The sequence below is a fragment of the Trematomus bernacchii genome, unplaced genomic scaffold (assembly GCF_902827165.1).
Source record: "Trematomus bernacchii unplaced genomic scaffold, fTreBer1.1, whole genome shotgun sequence".
Classification (NCBI taxonomy): Eukaryota; Metazoa; Chordata; class Actinopteri; order Perciformes; family Nototheniidae; genus Trematomus; species Trematomus bernacchii.
The window spans coordinates 3,734,987-3,753,646 of record NW_022987469.1 but is presented as its reverse complement, the minus strand read 5'-3'; the positions used below and the strand labels follow the sequence as shown (position 1 = coordinate 3,753,646).

The 18,660-nt window shown below is 40.8% G+C and overlaps 1 protein-coding gene across 3 annotated transcripts in view; it reads right to left on the bottom strand.

Annotated features, from left to right (window-relative positions):
• Positions 1-466: 466 nt before the first annotated feature.
• The window catches only part of ptpdc1a (protein tyrosine phosphatase domain containing 1a), a 36,841-nt gene continuing 18,647 nt past the window's right edge, over positions 467-18,660 (bottom strand). Inside the window, exons 4-10 of one of the 3 annotated variants that reach the window (XM_034144392.1) lie at positions 11,244-11,324; positions 10,929-11,047; positions 9,247-9,384; positions 8,146-9,173; positions 6,513-6,728; positions 1,383-1,493; positions 467-1,301 (exon numbers count right to left, since the gene is read on the bottom strand). In XM_034144392.1, coding sequence (XP_034000283.1) covers positions 1,188-1,301; positions 1,383-1,493; positions 6,513-6,728; positions 8,146-9,173; positions 9,247-9,384; positions 10,929-11,047; positions 11,244-11,324 — 1,807 coding nt within the window. In that variant the 3' untranslated portion in view covers positions 467-1,187. The remainder of the gene's footprint in view (positions 1,302-1,382; positions 1,494-6,512; positions 6,729-8,145; positions 9,174-9,246; positions 9,385-10,928; positions 11,048-11,243; positions 11,325-18,660) is intronic. The other 2 variants (XM_034144393.1, XM_034144397.1) reach the window with 2 other exon arrangements.

Sequence of the window (18,660 nt, the reverse complement as noted above, 5' to 3'; positions counted from 1 at the left end):
CAGAGAGCTGAAGCAGAGAGCTGAAGCAGAAGCAGAGAGCAGAAGCAGAGAGCTGAAGCAGAGAGCTGAAGCTGAAGCAGAGAGCTGAAGCTGAAGCAGAGAGCTGAAGCTGAAGCAGAGAGCTGAAGCAGAAGCAGAGAGCAGAAGCAGAGAGCAGAAGCAGAAGCAGAGAGCAGAAGCAGAAGCAGAGAGCAGAAGCAGAGAGCTGAAGCAGAGAGCAGAAGCAGAAGCAGAGAGCAGAAGCAGAGAGCTGAAGCAGAGAGCTGAAGCTGAAGCAGAGAGCTGAAGCAGAGAGCTGAAGCTGAAGCAGAGAGCTGAAGCTGAAGCAGAGAGCTGAAGCAGAAGCAGAGAGCAGAAGCAGAGAGCTGAAGCAGAGAGCTGAAGCTGAAGCAGAGAGCAGAAGCAGAGAGCAGAAGCAGAGAGCAGAAGCAGAGAGCTGAAGCTGAAGCAGAGAGCTGAAGCAGAGAGCAGAAGCAGAGAGCTGAAGCAGAGAGCTGAAGCTGAAGCAGAGAGCTGAAGCAGAGAGCTGAAGCAGAGAGCTGAAGCTGAAGCAGAGAGCTGAAGCTGAAGCAGAGAGCTGAAGCTGAAGCAGATAGCATTTTGCTCAATGCAACAGTGGAGGCAGATTGATGTTTGACAATGCATGTGCACAGCAACAGCACAGTGACAGGTTCTGGATGCACAGTTAGGACATATCTTTGAATTGAAATGCAAATGCACTGTAGAACTTGCATTACCCTAACAGCAGACACAGTTTACATTCTACATGAACATCAGGTTATATTTGTTAAACTTACATTTCAAATAAGATAATCATATAATAATATATAATAAATAATTTGTAACATATTGTAGCATCTGCACAAAACATATTTTGGTTTAAATGTGAAATAAGACAGCTGAGTTAGACATAAATAACATTACACTAACACCATAAGAACGTCTTTCACTCATTTTCCTACAAACTAACAGTTGCACAATGAAAGCAACATCTAGTGCCTTTCAGATATTAAAGTAAATATCAAACAAACACTTTAAAACTAAGCACAGTGGCACATTGACATAGAGAATGGCAGTGCAAATATGAAATGCTAACCCTTTAAATGACATTGTCTTCAAATACCTTGAAAGACTAACATTTGGCAGCGCTGTGCTTAAATACAATAGTGATGGTGGTTGAGGCTGGATTAGGAGTGTTCACTCTCCTCTGCAGCTTTGTCACACAGCTCGTGAAGAATGGGAGTCAGGATTCCTTTAAGTGTTGTGTATAAAGACGTGTCCTTCTCTGAGTCAGGGTCAATCTGGGGAGAAAAGAAAAAGACATTTCCTGCATCCCAAACACAACTTCATGAATTCAATTAAGGCACTATGGAAATACTCACCTTAGTAAACACTTTAATGGTTTGGTTGAGAAGACGGGTCTCTGTTAGTTCAGGCAGAGGCAGGAGATGAGCAGCACAGTGCAGGACACACAGCAGGGTGAGGCAGGGGCCCTGCAGAGGGAACACAAACATGTAGGATTCTATCAGACTACATGGTTTTCAAAAAGGCGTGGGAGAAGAAAACAATCAAACTCTGAGACAGCAGGATTTATTTTGACCACGACAACTCCCTGAGGGTGGAGCAACAACGCAAGGTGCACACAGGTGTTAAGAAGATCTTGAAGGAGGAAGGCATCTGCTTTTAGACCCCGCTCAACAGGACACGTATCCACTGGGCTAATGGAGGGAACACATAGCAGCGTGTAGAGGAGGCAGCTTGCCATAGGAGGAGAAGAGGGTATGAAGTGGATGACTTGGACACGGAGCAACAGAACTTCGCAGACACGTGAACGGGCGAAATAACTGCTGCGAGAATTCAACATGAGGACAACAACGCAGGATAAATGTCTGCTTCAGCCTGACACACAAGTAAAACACAGAAGAACATATGCTTGTAATATAATTCAAGTAAAATAATAAAATGTACGTTTTAAAATCGATGTGAACTTGAGAGATACTGATATCTAGCATGTTGGTCTAAAGGGGACTGAAACACAGCTTCTTATATTATAGACCTAGAATAAGCAGTTTAGCCCATAAAGGGTTCATCCTTTCACTCGGGGGCCATTGTCCAAATGGAAGGTGATCCCCCTTAAAAAAAAAAGGAGAGTCAACATCGCCATCACTGTACATAGTAGAATGTTGATGTTTTTTGTCGTTTAACGTTGTTAAGTGCCTAAGGATATTTCACTGTTAGCCTGGGTGGGAGACACTACTGGACCAAAAACAGCCTATGATTACCAAACAAGAAGGAATCAAACCTATGTCCTTTAGTGTCAATGGTTTGAGAAACCCCACGCAAAAGAGCAATAATTATTACCAAAATCAAAAAAGAAATGACAGGGATTACCTTCCTTCAAGAAACCCATCTTTCCCAAATGCAACATGAAAAACTGAAAAGATCTGGATTCAAAAACACCTTAATAAGTGTATAATAATGGCCTACCATCTGGATACCATTAGCTGTAAGATACCTATTACAAAGCCGGTGAAAAATACTTGAGAAGAGATGGGATTTTGTTATGTATGGGTCGCCCCTTAATTCTCCACAAAAATACTTTTGCTATTACTCAGCTGCATACTCATTGGAGTGTCTGATGTGTCTGATCACTTTGCAATGTACTTACAAATTAAACTGGGGATGGAGATTTAACATGGCCTTAATAACCAATTGGTTGTTGTTGAGTTTTCTTCATTCATTCTGGTTGGTGTTTACATCCCACCGCATGCGAACGCGCAGGAGGCGCAGCGCAGACTCACCGACCAGATACTGTGTGTGGAGAGGACTTATCCGGACTCCCTAGTTATTGTTCTTGGTGATTTTAACAAAGGCAACCTCAGCCATGAACTTCCTAAATACAAACAGTTTATTAAATGCCCCACCAGAGAGGGGAATATTTTGGATCACTGTTACACCAACATCACGGGAGCCTATCATGCCGCCGCCCCCCGCGCTGCACTTGGCCACTCTGACCACACCATGGTCCACCTGATTCCTGCATGTTGTTGAGATCTCCATATTAGGTTGAATACTTAAAAGGAAAGTTAGTTATAATCAAATATAATCAATTATATTCTTGTATAACCCACAATGAAAATGCTTCATATTTTATGATTTTCTATATTTACAGTATAAACAAAGTGGTTTGTTAAGTTGAGTGTAAAGCCTATAATGGTTTATGGGTGTCACTGATAAGAGAAGAGAGACAGTTTCTTCCCTCTCCCCTCACAGCAGTACACAGGGAGGGGGGCTCCTGACTTAAGGAGAAATACATTGAGGCCCCAAAAAGGTGGTTATGTCATACCCGAGAATACTATTTTGCAAGTCCTGCAGAGTAGAGGTCATGTCCTTTTTACACAAACATGGGAAGGTGTGTCTTATGCCATAGCCATAGAATATGTCTGGTCATGTCCAGTTCTTTACATCAGAGGCCATGCCCAGTTTCCACAAATATGGGTATGGAGGAGGTGTCTTTAGGTTTTTCTATCCTGTTTTTGAGCATAAAAACACTGGCGGAGAGGGAGAGGGGGGGGGGGGTTCCCCTGGTATACTCTCTCTCTGTAACACTCTCTCCCTGGAGAGCTGGGTTTTTGATCTCAAAATTCTTAGTTGAATTTGGAGTGAATTTCTGGGTTGAATGAGTGGAATTATTTGATATTTGATGTGTTCGTGAAGATTAGGCCCGCCATCTGTGAGGAAACTTCCTCCGAATTCATGCGGGATATAGGTATGTGTTTTTGAATGTTAGTCCCGCCACCTGTCGGAATATAGGTATGGAATTGATGTGAATTGATTTGGTGAATGAAAGTTTGAATGTGCTTTTTATTATCACCGGTCATTTATGAGGAAATGCCTCTAAATTCTATCGGGAGATTTAAATGTCACAACTGAATTGGGCAGTTGAAGTTACAATTTAGTGTAATAAATGTAAAACTGTGAATTAGGGTTGCATACTAGAACATGATCACAGCATGATATGTTTTGTAGGATTGTCATGTTGTAAAGAGAGAAGATAAAAACTCTGTATAAGTTTGGACCATTTTTCTTCAAATATACTGATCCCACCTTTTGGATTGGGACAACTTAAAAGACATCTGCGCTCTCCTCTCCTGCTTCAAAGGTAAGATTGCACACTGCCACACTCACACTTAGGTAGGGCCACACTCACACTTTACTGATATCAAAATCCTTCGGGATCGCTTAAACAGATTTAGCAGGTCGTCTGAATTGAAACAGCAGTTAATTGAACCTGGTTCTTCAGGAGTTAATAGAGGTGAGATCTTGCTGACGTTGGTGGATCTGAGCCAAGCAGTACACTTACATAGACTCAATAACTTCTGCTATTAATTGCGCACTCAAAAATGAATAGCTGCTGATTTACCAAGCGAACGCGAGAGACGGCTGAGTTGACCGCAGTTATGCAACAGCAACCGAAGCTAAACTGACTATCTTGACTACTTGTTGCTATCCTATTGTGGCATAAGCCGTTTTCTACAGGCACATTTTACCTTTTCATTATGATTCTACGTGATAGTCGGACTCGGACATGACAACCTGTGCAGCCCATGTATTGATTCCATCCGATAGCTGCTATAATAACAAACAAAACGTCTGCCTGCTCTCCACAATGATCAATGACAGCGAACGGATGGTCAAAGTAAGGTACAAATAAACAGAATCACACGAAGCCTGGTTAGTGTTGCCTGACTTTATAAAGCGTGTTTGTTTATAAGTGTGTGGTTGCGTTCTAGTCACTTTGCTCAGCGCTACTGCTTGTTACAACTTTCATTTTCTGTACTCGCCATAAACTGTTATTATGGCTCAGGTTAATCTCGCCCCCTTCCGACGTGAGCGTGGTTCTTGGTTCTTGCCGGGCAGCCAAGTGGGGTCAGCTAAGAACCGGTGTTCGGTGTTTAGAGCCGGCTCCGCTGCGGCTGAAACAGGAAGAACCAGAGCTAAATCAGGCTGAGTGTGAAACAAGAGCTATTGAGTCAGTGTTGCGGTGCTGTTGCTTTGGTCTGGATCTGTGAGCTAACCACGCCCCGTTCATTTGCATATAAGAAATGGAAATGTGTCATTATGAAATACAAGTCCCCTGAAATAAATAAATGTGTCATTATGAAATACAAGTCTCTTGAAATAAATAAATGTGTCATTATGAAATACAAGTCTCTTGAAATAAATAAATGTGTCATTATGAAATAAAAGTCTCTTGAAATAAATAAATGTGTCATTATGAAATAAAAGTCTCTTGAAATAAATAAATGTGTCATTATGAAATACAAGTCCCCTGAAATAAATAAATGTGTCATTATGAAATACAAGTCTCTTGAAATAAATAAATGTGTCATTATGAAATACAAGTCTCTTGAAATAAATAAATGTGTCATTATGAAATACAAGTCTCTTGAAATAAATAAATGTGTCATTATGAAATAAAAGTCTCTTGAAATAAATAAATGTCTCATTATGAAATAAAAGTCTCTTGAAATAAATAAATGTCTCATTATGAAATAAAAGTCTCTTGAAATAAATAAATGTGTCATTATGAAATAAAAGTCCCATGAAATAAATAAATGTGTATTTAAATGTACATGTATACATATTTATTGCCTCATTTATTTATTTCAGAATGTCTTTCATAGGCATATTTATATATATATGTATTTATTTAATTATTTATGTATTTATTTAATTTTGGCTTAAATGGCATTCCATAGTATCAAATGGTCTCGCGGGCCGTATACGGCCCGGGGGCCGGAGGTTCCCCACCCCTGGTCTACATTAACAGATGAAGCGGACTACTGTCATTCAGCGTGTCAAAGATCTTCTATTCACACCAAGATGTTACATCCCCCTTCTTTTGAAAATTAAGTATTGCTGCCATATCAAATTACAATCATATGCATTCAAAAAATAAATTCAAGTCTAAGGCACTATATCAACCACTTGCGCATAAGTACTGTATCACTGAGGAAAATATAAAGCTGGTAAATCAACATTTAGTTCATTCTTCTGCACTATATCTTTACCATTCTAAACGGAAGAGCTGACCTGCCTGCCTTATTCATCGTGCATGAACCAAATATGTTTTGCTCTGGCCCCGGAAGTCTGCAGAGAGTAACCCCCCTTTTCCTCGACTACGGTCTGGGAGCCGACATGACAACGGTACAATGTTCCCCCTTTCTACGCACGGATGATAATGCAATCAAATAATTAGCGTGCAGGCCAAGGCTGGCTCTCCAAAGCAGATATTAACGACGCTCTTAAAGTTCCCACTCATCCGTCCCAGTGGAACTCCTTCAGCCTCAGGTGGGAGTAAAAAAAAGTTGAACTGTCAAAACACTGCTGGCAACTTGATCAATACCCTATAAAGCAATAATAAAATAAAGGGAAAGAAAGAATTTGACAATGTTGAGTACAGTGTTAGACAGCTGCGTGATGCTGTGGAAGAAGCCAGAGTAGGGTACCTTTTCCAGTGAGTCCAGGGCGTTCTGTGGGTTCTTATGGTTCTTCCTCAGGGCTTTCACATCCTCACGGCTGATGACTGGATCCTTGAGCTGCTCCAGCCACGACCACATGAGAGCAGAGAGGACACAAGGATCTCTCTCCATACACAGCCTCTCCCACGCTCCCTCTCTTGAGTTCAGTTCTGTCTGCACAACACCACACAGAGCAGCACTCAACTGAGAGAACAATAGGCAAACAGTGCAGCTTTACATCCGGGAAGACAATGGACTCAAATGTGCTGAATTTATATATATATATATATATATATAAATTCAGCACATTTGAGTATCCCCCAACCCCCTTGAAACTCTTAAGATTAGGCTGGATTACAAATGCTAAACACATTTTTCTAGTCAGTATTTGTTTTTAGCAAAATCATATTTAAAGTATATTTTAACCGCCACAATTATTATCAGCATATCTTTAAAAGAATGTGTACTTGGCCTTTGCCATTGCAGAGACTCTCTGCCTTGTCTGGGATCATTGTATCGTTAGAAAGGTGAAGCTTCTCCTGCCTGTATGCATGCTCACCACGCAAGACTCCATTGATGAAGAGAAATAATGTTGAAGCTCGTTTAAAGTTTGATGCACAACATTAAGAAAAGCCTGTGAAATACTGGGAGAATATAGTCTGGTCAGATGAGTCCAAAACTGAATTCTTTGGAAGCCATAAAACACACCATGTTGGGAGGTCAAATGGCACTGCACATCACCAAAAAACACCATACCAACGGTGAAGTTTGGAGGTGGGAACATCATGGTGCGGGGCTGTTTTTCAGCATACGGCACTGGCAAACTTCATATCATTGAAGGACGGATGAATGAAAAAATGTACAGAGACATTCTTGTTAAAAATCTGCTGCCATCTACCAGGATGATGAAGATGAAACGAGGGTGGACATTTCAGCAAGACAATGATCTCAAACACAAAGCCAAGGAAACTCTCAATTGGTTTCAGAGAAAGAAAATAAAGCTGTATTTCTGTAGCTGAAAGTATGCTGAAGTTATTGAGAGGCTCTCAATAACTTCAGCATACTTTCAGCTACAGAAACCATCACAATATTCAGCCTGTTCAGCACATGATGGGAAACTTTAAATTATTTTATTTTTTTACAGTTTTATTTTATATTTGATGTGAAGCACAACGTACCATGCTGTTATAATAACGCTCTTAATCAGCCTTTGAAACTGAAACCATTTTGGGAGAAAAATTACAAACATTTTAGTAAGCGTGTTCAATACCTTTTCCCTGTGTCATTCCATTTTATTACACATAACTTGATTTCGGACCTTATTTGTTTTGGATTCCTTGCATGTGGGTAGTGCATGGGTTGTTACCGACATCTGGTGAAAATATCATGTCAATAGCACTATACTGTAGTAAAGTAGACTCATATACTATAGGGCACGCTGTCCTGGTGTCTTGTACATTTGAAATCAGCTTTCATGTGGAATAGCTTGTGAAGCTTTTAAAGCTGAACACTGTTGTTTTGTTTATCATTATGTGGTTGTTATGATGGCTTTTATAGTTGACAATGAGGCTTGTCCAGACTGGTCTCATTAGTGATGTATTGTACATGTGGGGTTCACTACCTGCCATATTGAGACCTTGGAGGTGAAATCCTTGTCTGCCTGGTCCATGGCCAGAGCTTGGGCCACCAGCAGGCATCTTCCCTCTGGAGAAAGATCAGACTGGACACTGATGTCTGCTCCACCCGCTGTCACATCCACCTCACTGCGGTTTGACAATGCCGGCAGTGTGGCAGCACACTGAGATTTTCTTCCCTGCTTGGACAGATCTAGAGACAAACTCTGGTGCCCCTCATGCAGTTGCTTTTTGAACAAAGAGGACCCATTGTCTTGCTTTGCTTCCATATTGGAGCCCTGAATGCTGCTGATAATGTCCTGAGGAGAAAAGTCATCAAATCTTGGAGGGACACCGACTGTAAGGCTGCTGTGAGACAAGGAATGTTTGATCTGGCAGTTGATTGGTTTGTTGCTCTTTAGAGGTCCTAAGTGCTGTTGCTGTTGTACAAGTTTGTCAAGAACCGAATCGCTGTAACTGAGGCTCCTGTAGTTGGACAGGGATGCCTGCAGATGGAGCAGCTCATTATCCCTGGTCAGAGGTTTATCAGGTGGAGGTCTGGAATGCAGAGCAGGTGGGCTGAGAGGAAGAGAGGAACAAGGTTGAACAGTAATCCCTTTCCCTCTCATCTCCTTGCCGAGCTGCTGAAGGGCCTGCTGGGACACGGTCTTTTCCACCTCAGCTGTTAGGTCAGGGATCTGCGCCTCCATCACCACCTGTCTGTTGGCTGCAATGTCAACAAGGAGCCTACACACCAGCTGGATGATCTTTGGCACATTCTTCATCTGTCGAGCCTCGTAGCCGTGCAGCAGGTGGCGCTGCCGTGTAAGGTACTGGGACAAGGTGACAGCGCTGGCTTTGGGTTCTGCGCAGGAGAAGATGCTTCGGAGAGGAACAAGGAACTGAGCAAACTCCCTGACGCACAACAACTGGCCTCTTGTCTGAATGGAGTTAGGTCTCTTGGCTCGCACAAACAGTATGGCCTGGTCAGCACTCATCCGGGATGTAAAAACCAAGTAACAAGCTAACAGCACACCTACATGACAAAAACATTAAGAAATAAAAAACTTGTACTTTACATGCATAAAAGCAGATGAAGTGCTACAAACCTGTTCTTCCAAGACCTGCATGGCAGTGGACAGCCATTCTCCCCTCTTGGACTGCAAATGACATTACTTTTACCATGTCAAGGATTGTAGTCAGAGAGGCCACACCATAATCCTTCCAGCCAAAGTTGTAGTAATAAACTGAAACAGACAAAATCGGAATAATACAAAGCTGATGAATGTGTACCTGAGCCCTTACAGACATGGCAACAGATTCTCCCACAGGCTTCATTATACTCACACATAGGTATCTGACTGAGATTATTATTGAGGTTTAAAGCACTTCCCCTGGTCACCACCACGCGAAATATAGTTTTTAATTGACTAATCGGAGAAGAATGTCTTCAACTAATTAAAAGGATCTATTTCGCATTGTTTCCTGCTGTGTTATATAATTAGTCAGTCGCTTTTGATCGTTTTGTACACCAGAATTTCATGTTCCATATTTAACTGACACTTTTATCCAAAGCGATTTCCACTTCAAACTTATATTCATTGTTCTTATCCAGAAAAGGTTACTGATGAACAGAAAGGAGGAATGTTCAGCTCTGTCTGAGAGGTGTTTCCTTTGTTTACAGTTCTATTTCTTTCTTTATTTCATTATGCTACGCAGTGCAATTTTGTGTCATTGTGGTATAAAACATTTTTTATACCACAATGACATGACCTGACTGTAATGGGTAAATAATATGTATCCAGTCCCACATACAAGCATGCAACTTTGTAATGTTGTAATATTTGTTCTTTGAAATACTTATATAGATATGAATGAGATGATACATGTATTACTGTTATCTTCGAAGGCCTTTGGTTTCACTCTCTGCATGGTTGGCCTTGTGCTGCTGCTGCCTTTATGTTAATCTGACGTTATCCGTTTAGAAAGTGTGCCGCTTTGACTTTTACACAACAGGGACTTGAGATCAGCCTGGTAAATAGCATTTTACAAACGTGAAGGGGTTCACACAGCATTTTCCATGTAATATATGTCACTTTCTTCAATTATTATTATAACTCCTAAAAAATGTTTTAAAAGTGTCTGCTTGAGCCAATGGAAGGGTGGATGGTACCACCTGGTCCTCACTTAGAGCCAAGTAAAACCACTGAGTGTTTGAGGGGTGTGGCAGTAAAAACTGAATTCCAGAGCACCCTCCCTGGAAAGTAGAGAACACCATGGCACCAGAAAAATGACAAGTGCGGTGCAGCCCCTTTACTTATATAATTAAAAAATAAATGTGAGCTGATGACAATTACTCCATCCTTCTCAGAAGTAAAACAACATTCCTAAAATTAAAGAAATAAATGGGCTTTTTGTGACAGGGAAGTAATGTGAGCATGGCCCTGTTATGATATCCAATCATTCACGATTACCTTTTTATTACCTCCAGGATTTTATGTTTCACCTACTGTTATTTAGGTCAAACAACAATGTTATATGTTTATCTGTTTGTGCCCTGTGTTTCGTGAGTCTACAGCATGTACTAGAGAGGATGATGAGACTGACTGCCAAGCCGCCATATAGCTCACCTGGTGGAGCTGGCATGTATTGGGGCTCAGCTCCCATGCGGAGGACCCAGGTTTCGAATCCGGCCTGCATGCTTGTCATCCCCTCTGTCTCCCCCTTTCAACACTGTCACTCTCAAATAAAGACTACTCTTGCCCAAAACCTTTAAAAAGAAGAGACTCACTGCCTGCCTTCATGAAGGTGTCCGGTCTATAAGTAAAAGCACTCTCCTGCTCAAGTGGGTTTCCACAGCTGGCATGTTCTCCGGGCCGCTGCAGGTTGATGACCGTCTTCAATCCACACCTGAGCACAAAGACGTGCGATGTGTGTGTCAGTGTAAAGAGTTACCCACACAAAAGTTCACTACAAAACGCACAACACAAGAACCACTTAGACAACATTCAACCTTAATTTCACGTACAAATGTTAACAAGGAATGATGTACACCAAATACAAATCTTTATATTTAATTGAGGTGTCAAAAAAGTGACTACTGTACCTTTGAAACTGTTCAATTATATTATATTTCTCTATGATTTCTGTGGAAGGCCTTGCCATAGCTAGCAAGTTGTCAGTAATCCTGTAAGTGGAGAATATGACATATTAGGGGACATATTGTTATATACACGGTACAATCATAGAAATAATTTTGAATTAGGACTGTTTATAAAGATAAACAGACTCTCTTCCACCCCTGCAGAAACTCGGATCCATGCCTTGATTACATCCAAACTGGATTACTGCAACAGCATCCTCTATGGTTCACCTGCATACATCCTCAATAAACTGCAATATGTCCAAAACTCAGCTGCCCGTATGCTCACCTCCACCAGACGCTCCGACCACACCTACCCCTATCCTCCACCACCTCCACTGGCTCCCCATCAAACACTGCATTGACTTTAAAATCTTACTATTCACTTACAAAGCCCTCAACAACCTTGCCCCCCCCCTACCTCTCTGACCTCATCCAACGACACACCCCCACCCTCAGGTCTGCTGAAGCTAACCTAAGCCGCGTTCACACCGGAGTACTTTTCACCGTACTTTTCTCGTTTAGTTCCGTTAGTACCCCTTATGTCGCGTTCACACCAAAAAGAGCACTTAATCTCGGGAACTTTTACCCCCATTTTTAGTGCCTGCTGAGAGAAGGTACTTTCCTGGGGGAAAAAAGTGCCCCAGTTCTGATTGGCTGGGCGAATTGTAAACCACGCCCCGTACAACTCTGAAATGTTTTGTAGAGCCGCCATTTTATTATCCTGGCATTAGCATTATTAGCATTAGCATTCGCCCAGTGCACAAACGCAGAGAGACTAACTTATGGCAACACAAAATAAAACATGGGAGCGGTGGAGATGAGGTGGTGTCGGCGTTCCGGCGATTTACTCTGAAGTCTTCAGTAGAAGCTGCTGGGAGTCCCAGCAGCTTCTACTGAAGCCAGTCCCCAACTCCGGGGACTCCGGGTGGCAGTATACACCGTGAAGTTGTTTGCGGCCTGCCAGTAAACCCAAAGCAGAAGAAGACGAAGTGACGTCAGCGGCTCATTTGCGTAATCTTCCCTCAGGGAAAAGTACTCCGGTGTGAACGCGATCTGTACTAAATGCCCTGGGGTAATAAGTGCCGGGGCACTGAGTGCCGGCACTAAATACGGCAAAGTACTTGGTGTGAACGCGCCTTAGAGGCGCGTTCACACCAAGTACTACTGCAGCCCATCAGGACAAAGCTCCGGACCTGGGGTGACAGGGACTTCGCAGCAGCCTCCCCTCCCTATGGAACTCCCTCCCCAGCCACGTTCGATCTGCCAACACTCTCACGTTATTCAAAAAAATCCCTCAAAACTCACCTCTTCACTCTTGCCTTCAACTCCTAATCCAATAACCCCTTGCCCCTATTCCACCTAGCTAAGCGCTTTTTACTTTTCTTGTTATTTTTCTTCTTTACTTGCTTGTAAAGCGCTTTGAGCACCAGGAAAAGCGATATATAAATAACATGTATTATTAGTGCGAATGCTGTGCAACCGCATTCACACTATTGTTCTTCTGTTTCTTTAATCTTCTTCTTATTATTATTTCAACAAAACGTTTGGCTCTCAATAACTTCAGCATACTTTCAGCTACCAGAACCATACAAATATCAAAATATTCATCCTGTTCAGCACATGATGGGAAAATGGGAAAATTATTTCAAAACTTTGTATACTTCTTAAAATATTCAGCTTTTTAAACTCTTTTTTTTAAACATGTAACTCAATGGGAGGAACCTTCAAATCCTTGTTTACCTACACCATGTACAAAATGCTACTCCTTCCACATACTCTCCGCTAGAGACTTCATTCCAACTTTAAAATGGCCACAAGACATTCAGCTATTAAAATTGTATTCAGCTTTTTGATATCTTTTACGGTTTTTGACTTATCACAGTTTACGTTTTGGTAAATGTTCAGGCCGTTTTAGATTTTATAATGGTTGTCTATGGGACAGACTCTTCAGGGCTAGAGTGAGTGACATCATCACTTAGAGCAGGGGTCTCCAACCTTTCTTCATCTGAGAGATACTTTGAAAAAATGAAAGTGGCCAAGAGCTACTTGCATCACATCGCTTACATTTATTCACATAGCACTCATCAGTTGAATTAAGCTATTTTGATTTTGTACACGTGTGAAATTGCAATACCTAAAGCTTATCAAAAATCTTAACTTCACATCAAGGTCCAATAAAACGACAATTTCTCACATATTATTATGGCCCACATAGTACGTACATCACTGAAAATTCACATAAATGTCCAAGAGAAAAATAATTTGTTTTCACTTCTTATTATGGCCCACATAGTAAATACATCACCACCTTTCAAGCATCTTATGGCACATGTGTAAAATAAGTGCATTCACTCTTTTTTACAGTTAGTGAGATGACTGGCACTGCATGGAGTCCACCATAGAGGTGTATGCTGGAGTGTACCCACTTTTATTTATTTGGTTATTTGATTGATTGATTTATATACTGCATTGTCTTGTTTATGTTTCTTATGCTGGTGTTATCTATTGTGTATCTTGTTTTTTATGTATTTGTACGGCGATCTTGAGAGCCTTGAAAGGCGCCTATATAAAATAAATGAATTATTATTATTATTTACCCACTTAGGTTCACTCTAATAGAGTCATTTAAATGTTCATCACTCAGTCTTGTTCTGTATTTAGATTTCATGACATTCATGTCAGAAAAAGCTGCTTCACAAAGGTATGTAGAGCCAAATAAAGCAGACATTTCCAGTGCTGCTTGGTGAATGTTCTTATAGTTTTCTGGGTCTACAAGGCTCCAGAAATGTTGTGAGTTTTGCTGAGACTTAAGCTGAACATTATTTTGGAGATTTATAACCTCCATCTCCATCTCCACAGGATTGACACTGAACAGTTCAGCCATCTTTTTCTTCTTCGTCTTGACATTAAATTATAAACCATAATAAATCAATTGTATAGGTCTAGCCTCCCTATATCTGTGTGTGAAATTGTGCCATCCTCAAAAACTAAAGACTAATGCTTCTGCAGTCTAACTGCAGCTTCTAGCAACGGTCTTCTGTTAAAAAAGGACACTGAATGTCCTGAATGTGGCATCACAAACAGGACTTGAGTCTGAACACAGCAGACAACAGGAGTATTTACAACAGCATATACAAACAAAAATACTGCATGTGGGTGCACACTTACATTCTCTGTCTTACTGTTACATAAATCCCATGAATGTATGAGATTAAGTTAGCTTCATCATATCTCAATCAGTGATTAAGTGAATAATAAAGTTTCTATCAGGTTCCTTTCAGGGGGGGGGGGGCTGGGTTTGGGGAAACAGAGGAGATGGTGATCGTGTGGAGTCTATTTTTATATAACATTAGAAAGACTGATTCTTATTATTCCATTATAAGCTTATTGTGCTCATTTTATGTGGCTGTGACTTTGGACAAAATCACCAATCCCAAGGTTTGATGGATTGGATAGGAAACAAAGGGAAAAGTCACATAAGAAGGTTTTAGCCTGCAATACAGAGTAGCAAGGTCAGGTGCAGACACTGGAAGAATACAAAGAGTTATTCATAAACAGGACATCGCTCCGGCCTTGAGTTGTATGGGAGCTCCCACGTATAGCTAGGAAGCAGCATTATGAAGGTTTTCCACTATAACTGTAGAAACGTTAGCGAAAACAAATTACGTATGATGGCGACAGAGTAGGGAGGGACTTCCACAGGCCGGCCGAATGCTGATTGTGTTGCCAAGAGACTCTGTCTGAGTCTGCGCACCAACGAGAGAGAGCCAAAGTCTAAACCAAGGTTACTCTCCATCTAGTCTCAACCAATCATAAATGTACGGGCAACGCCCTGTGCAATACAAATGTATTGTCGCACGAGGGTCGGGGCTCTTTCCGGAAATAGTGGTTACAGATTACAGCTTTGCTGCCTGTGATTTCTATGACGTGACGGAGTCCTTGGCCAAGTGAATATATATCTGTTGCTCTCTTATAATAAATAGTTAAACTTAGAAGTTGTCTGTCTTTCCTGGAATTTTGAACACAACAATCGCGGAAGTTTTCCTCCTGCCTTCACAAACTTTACACACGTGTGTCTGAGCCGCAGCGACATGGACTGATTCAGGTGCATTTATTGTTGTCGGATTTTTTCTACAGTTTGTGAACCGCACACACTCACTCACACTCACACACTAACAGGCCAAAGGCCTTTGCCCACCTAACCATTGTTTTTAATGGGATAACCTCCCATTTATTGATTTCAGACATCTCATTTTGTTTTTCTCCACCTTGCACTCCCCAAAACCACACACCCCTTCAAAATAAAAGCCCTATAGATGCAATGCTACTTTAACTTATACTACTATGTACATCTGATATTTAAGCCCTTCAGCCTACTTTCAGCTACAGAAACCATTCAACTATTAAATTATTCAGCTATTGCAGGACATTGAGGCTATACATTTTTTTGTTTATACCTTTTTTAAACCTTTTCTTTTAAATATTAAGCTATTTTTCCTACTCTTCCAGTTTAACATTTCACGTTCAAGTTTTCAACAAAGTAATTGCAATCATGGCCGTACCTACCATTGAGGTCACCGAGGTCCGGACCTCTGTAATTTTTTCGAGGTGTATATAATAAAAGTCGTGAAATAACTGCACATAATTAACAGGGTTCCTTGTAGTAGTTCCATGGCGGTGGGGGCGCTGCATAACCACGTAGCCTCGATTAAAGCAAACAGAAGAAGACGACATACATGTATCCAATAACACCCAGCTGCAGCCACAGTCCGGACTTGTACCGGAGCAGCGGAGGAGTGATGAGGTATCATCTAGAAATCTATCTATCTGCAAAGTGAGATGAACTAAATTACTGAATTATTTGTAATACACTGGCAGGAGCGACAGAGGAACATACAGTTAACAATAAGGGATGAGTAGAGGAAAGAGAGAATAATGAACAGAAAGAAGACAGCGAGATTACTTTTCCAATGTTTTGTGAGCATTTTAGCATCTTCTGCATGTCCATATTATGTCCATATTATAATGTGGATCATTATTGGTAACAATCAACTGATTCTCATGCATTACACTTTCAAATATCATTTATGCTGCAGCCCACTGACATGGTTTGAAATCAATATATTATCAAATTTGTGTCCCCCCATAGGACTTAAAAACAGATCTCTAAATCATGAAAATCAAAAATCGGGGGGGCTGCCCGCGAGCCCCCATGTTTGGGACCTCGGTATTTACTAAATCCTGGATACGGGCCTGATTGCAATGCATTTGAGCTGTAACAATTTTGATTCAAATCATTTCACTTTTCTGCATTTTTCCGCTAAGTTCAGCAACACACTAACTTGGTTTCTGTATCTTACAGCAGCTACAGACACCATTCAACTATTAAAATATTCAGCTTTCTGCATTTTCAGCTAAATTCAGCAACAAATGTACGCAGCTTACAGCATTCGCACGCATTTTCAGCAGGAAATGCATTTTCTAGTTATTATTACATGTTCTGTTGGTCACGAGTGTTTCTAACAATATATAACATTGGGGTCTGATACCACACATGAGTCGCTAATTCAGAGTTCATACACTTTTTCACCAATGATTTTCAATTACTTTTCCATGACTTCTCCATGACCTTTACCTAATTTTCCATGACCAAATAAATTACTCTTTCTCAGCGGTACCACTGAAAATGGTTTATTTTAACATGCAACAGGAAAATAAGGTCTGAAACATGTTGTGCCTATCTAAAACAAATCAAATAGTAGGCTTACTAGCTTCTACACGCTAAAGCAACTAAAATCTCTCACCAGCAAAATACCTCGTCAGTTAAATGCCATTTTACGTTTCATTACTATACGATACAGTATTTATTATCATTATAGTATTACTATTTTGGAGATTAGATCAAATATAAATTATATTTGATGCAACTTTAGTTACATTTCCATGACTTTTCCAAAACTTTGGGAAAAGTATTGTTTTCCATAACTTTTCCAGGGCCTGGAATTAGCATTTTGAATTTCCATGACTTTTCCAGGTTTTTAATGACCGTAAGAACCCTGCTAATTACGTTAGCCTAGCTTTTATTTCTGGGTTGTTTTTATTTTATTTTTTATGTTTACACCATACTTCTCAGTATCTCGCCAACGTTGCATGGCGTATTTTATGGAGCTAATTTCCTGCCATAACTCCACAAACAAATGAAACAGGTTTTACAAATGCCTCATGATTCACTAACACAATACACCATCTACAAACTAATGCATTTAGTTTTGCAAAGAAAAAACGTATCTATCAAACAAACACATAACATTTTTCTAATAAATCATGTTTCAGAGACAAATTCAGCATAGGTTTTACAAGTACACAACTTTTTTTTACAAGTACAAAACTTTTTTTTATAAGTACAAAACTTTTTCTTCTCACGGCCAAAAGTCACGTGACGCACTCACGTGACTTTTGGCAGTAATATTCCGCCGTGGCTGGCTCATACAATATGGTCTAGCAGCAGCCGCAGCAAGTACACGACACGCCCCCTACATGACACGCCACCTACACGACACGCCCACCTGACACGACACTACGGTGGCTGAGAGACATTGATACCGTACATGGCAGATTAAAAACGAATTGCAAATGTTATTGTAGCATTTTAAGCAACTATTAGGCAAATTAATTAATAATCTAGTCTATCCGTTTGAAACACAACAGTATATGACTTTAAGCACAAATCATTTTGTCTAATTAATAAATTAAAACAAAAAGGGGGCTTAGTAAACTTTATTTTTTAGTACACATAAAATAGGTAATAATGAGATCTATTAATTATGTATGCCTAACTGCTACACATGTATTTCTACATAAATGTAGATATTTATGAACATCTAAATATAGTTGTTAAAGGTTTTAAAGGGCCCATGTCATGCTTTTCCGGTTATTACCCGTCCCCATGTGTGTTATGAAGGTTTTTATGCATGTAAACGGTGTGCAGAGTCAAAACCCTCAAAGTACACCCTGTAGCGAGTAAAACTCTAACACAGAAAATACCTCCCCAAAACGCCTCGTTGGAGATACGTCACTGCCCATTTGATTCTTCCGGGTACCGCATGATGTCATGCGGTACCCGGAACAAAATGGACCAATCCGGAAGAGCTATGGCCACACCCAGCGGAGCTGGCCGTACCCTCTGCCAGCCTAACATTTACTGTTGGAAGCTCTGGTTCAGTTCACAATCGATCCAGTCATGCCAATGCCAAGGACCGGAGCATTTCCTGAAATGCGAGGAGAAATCTGAGCTGTTTGTCCTACCGACGGAAGAACCACGACGAAGTCAGTGGTTGAAATTTCTTTTTAACACTGTTCCTTCAGAGGTTCGAAGAAC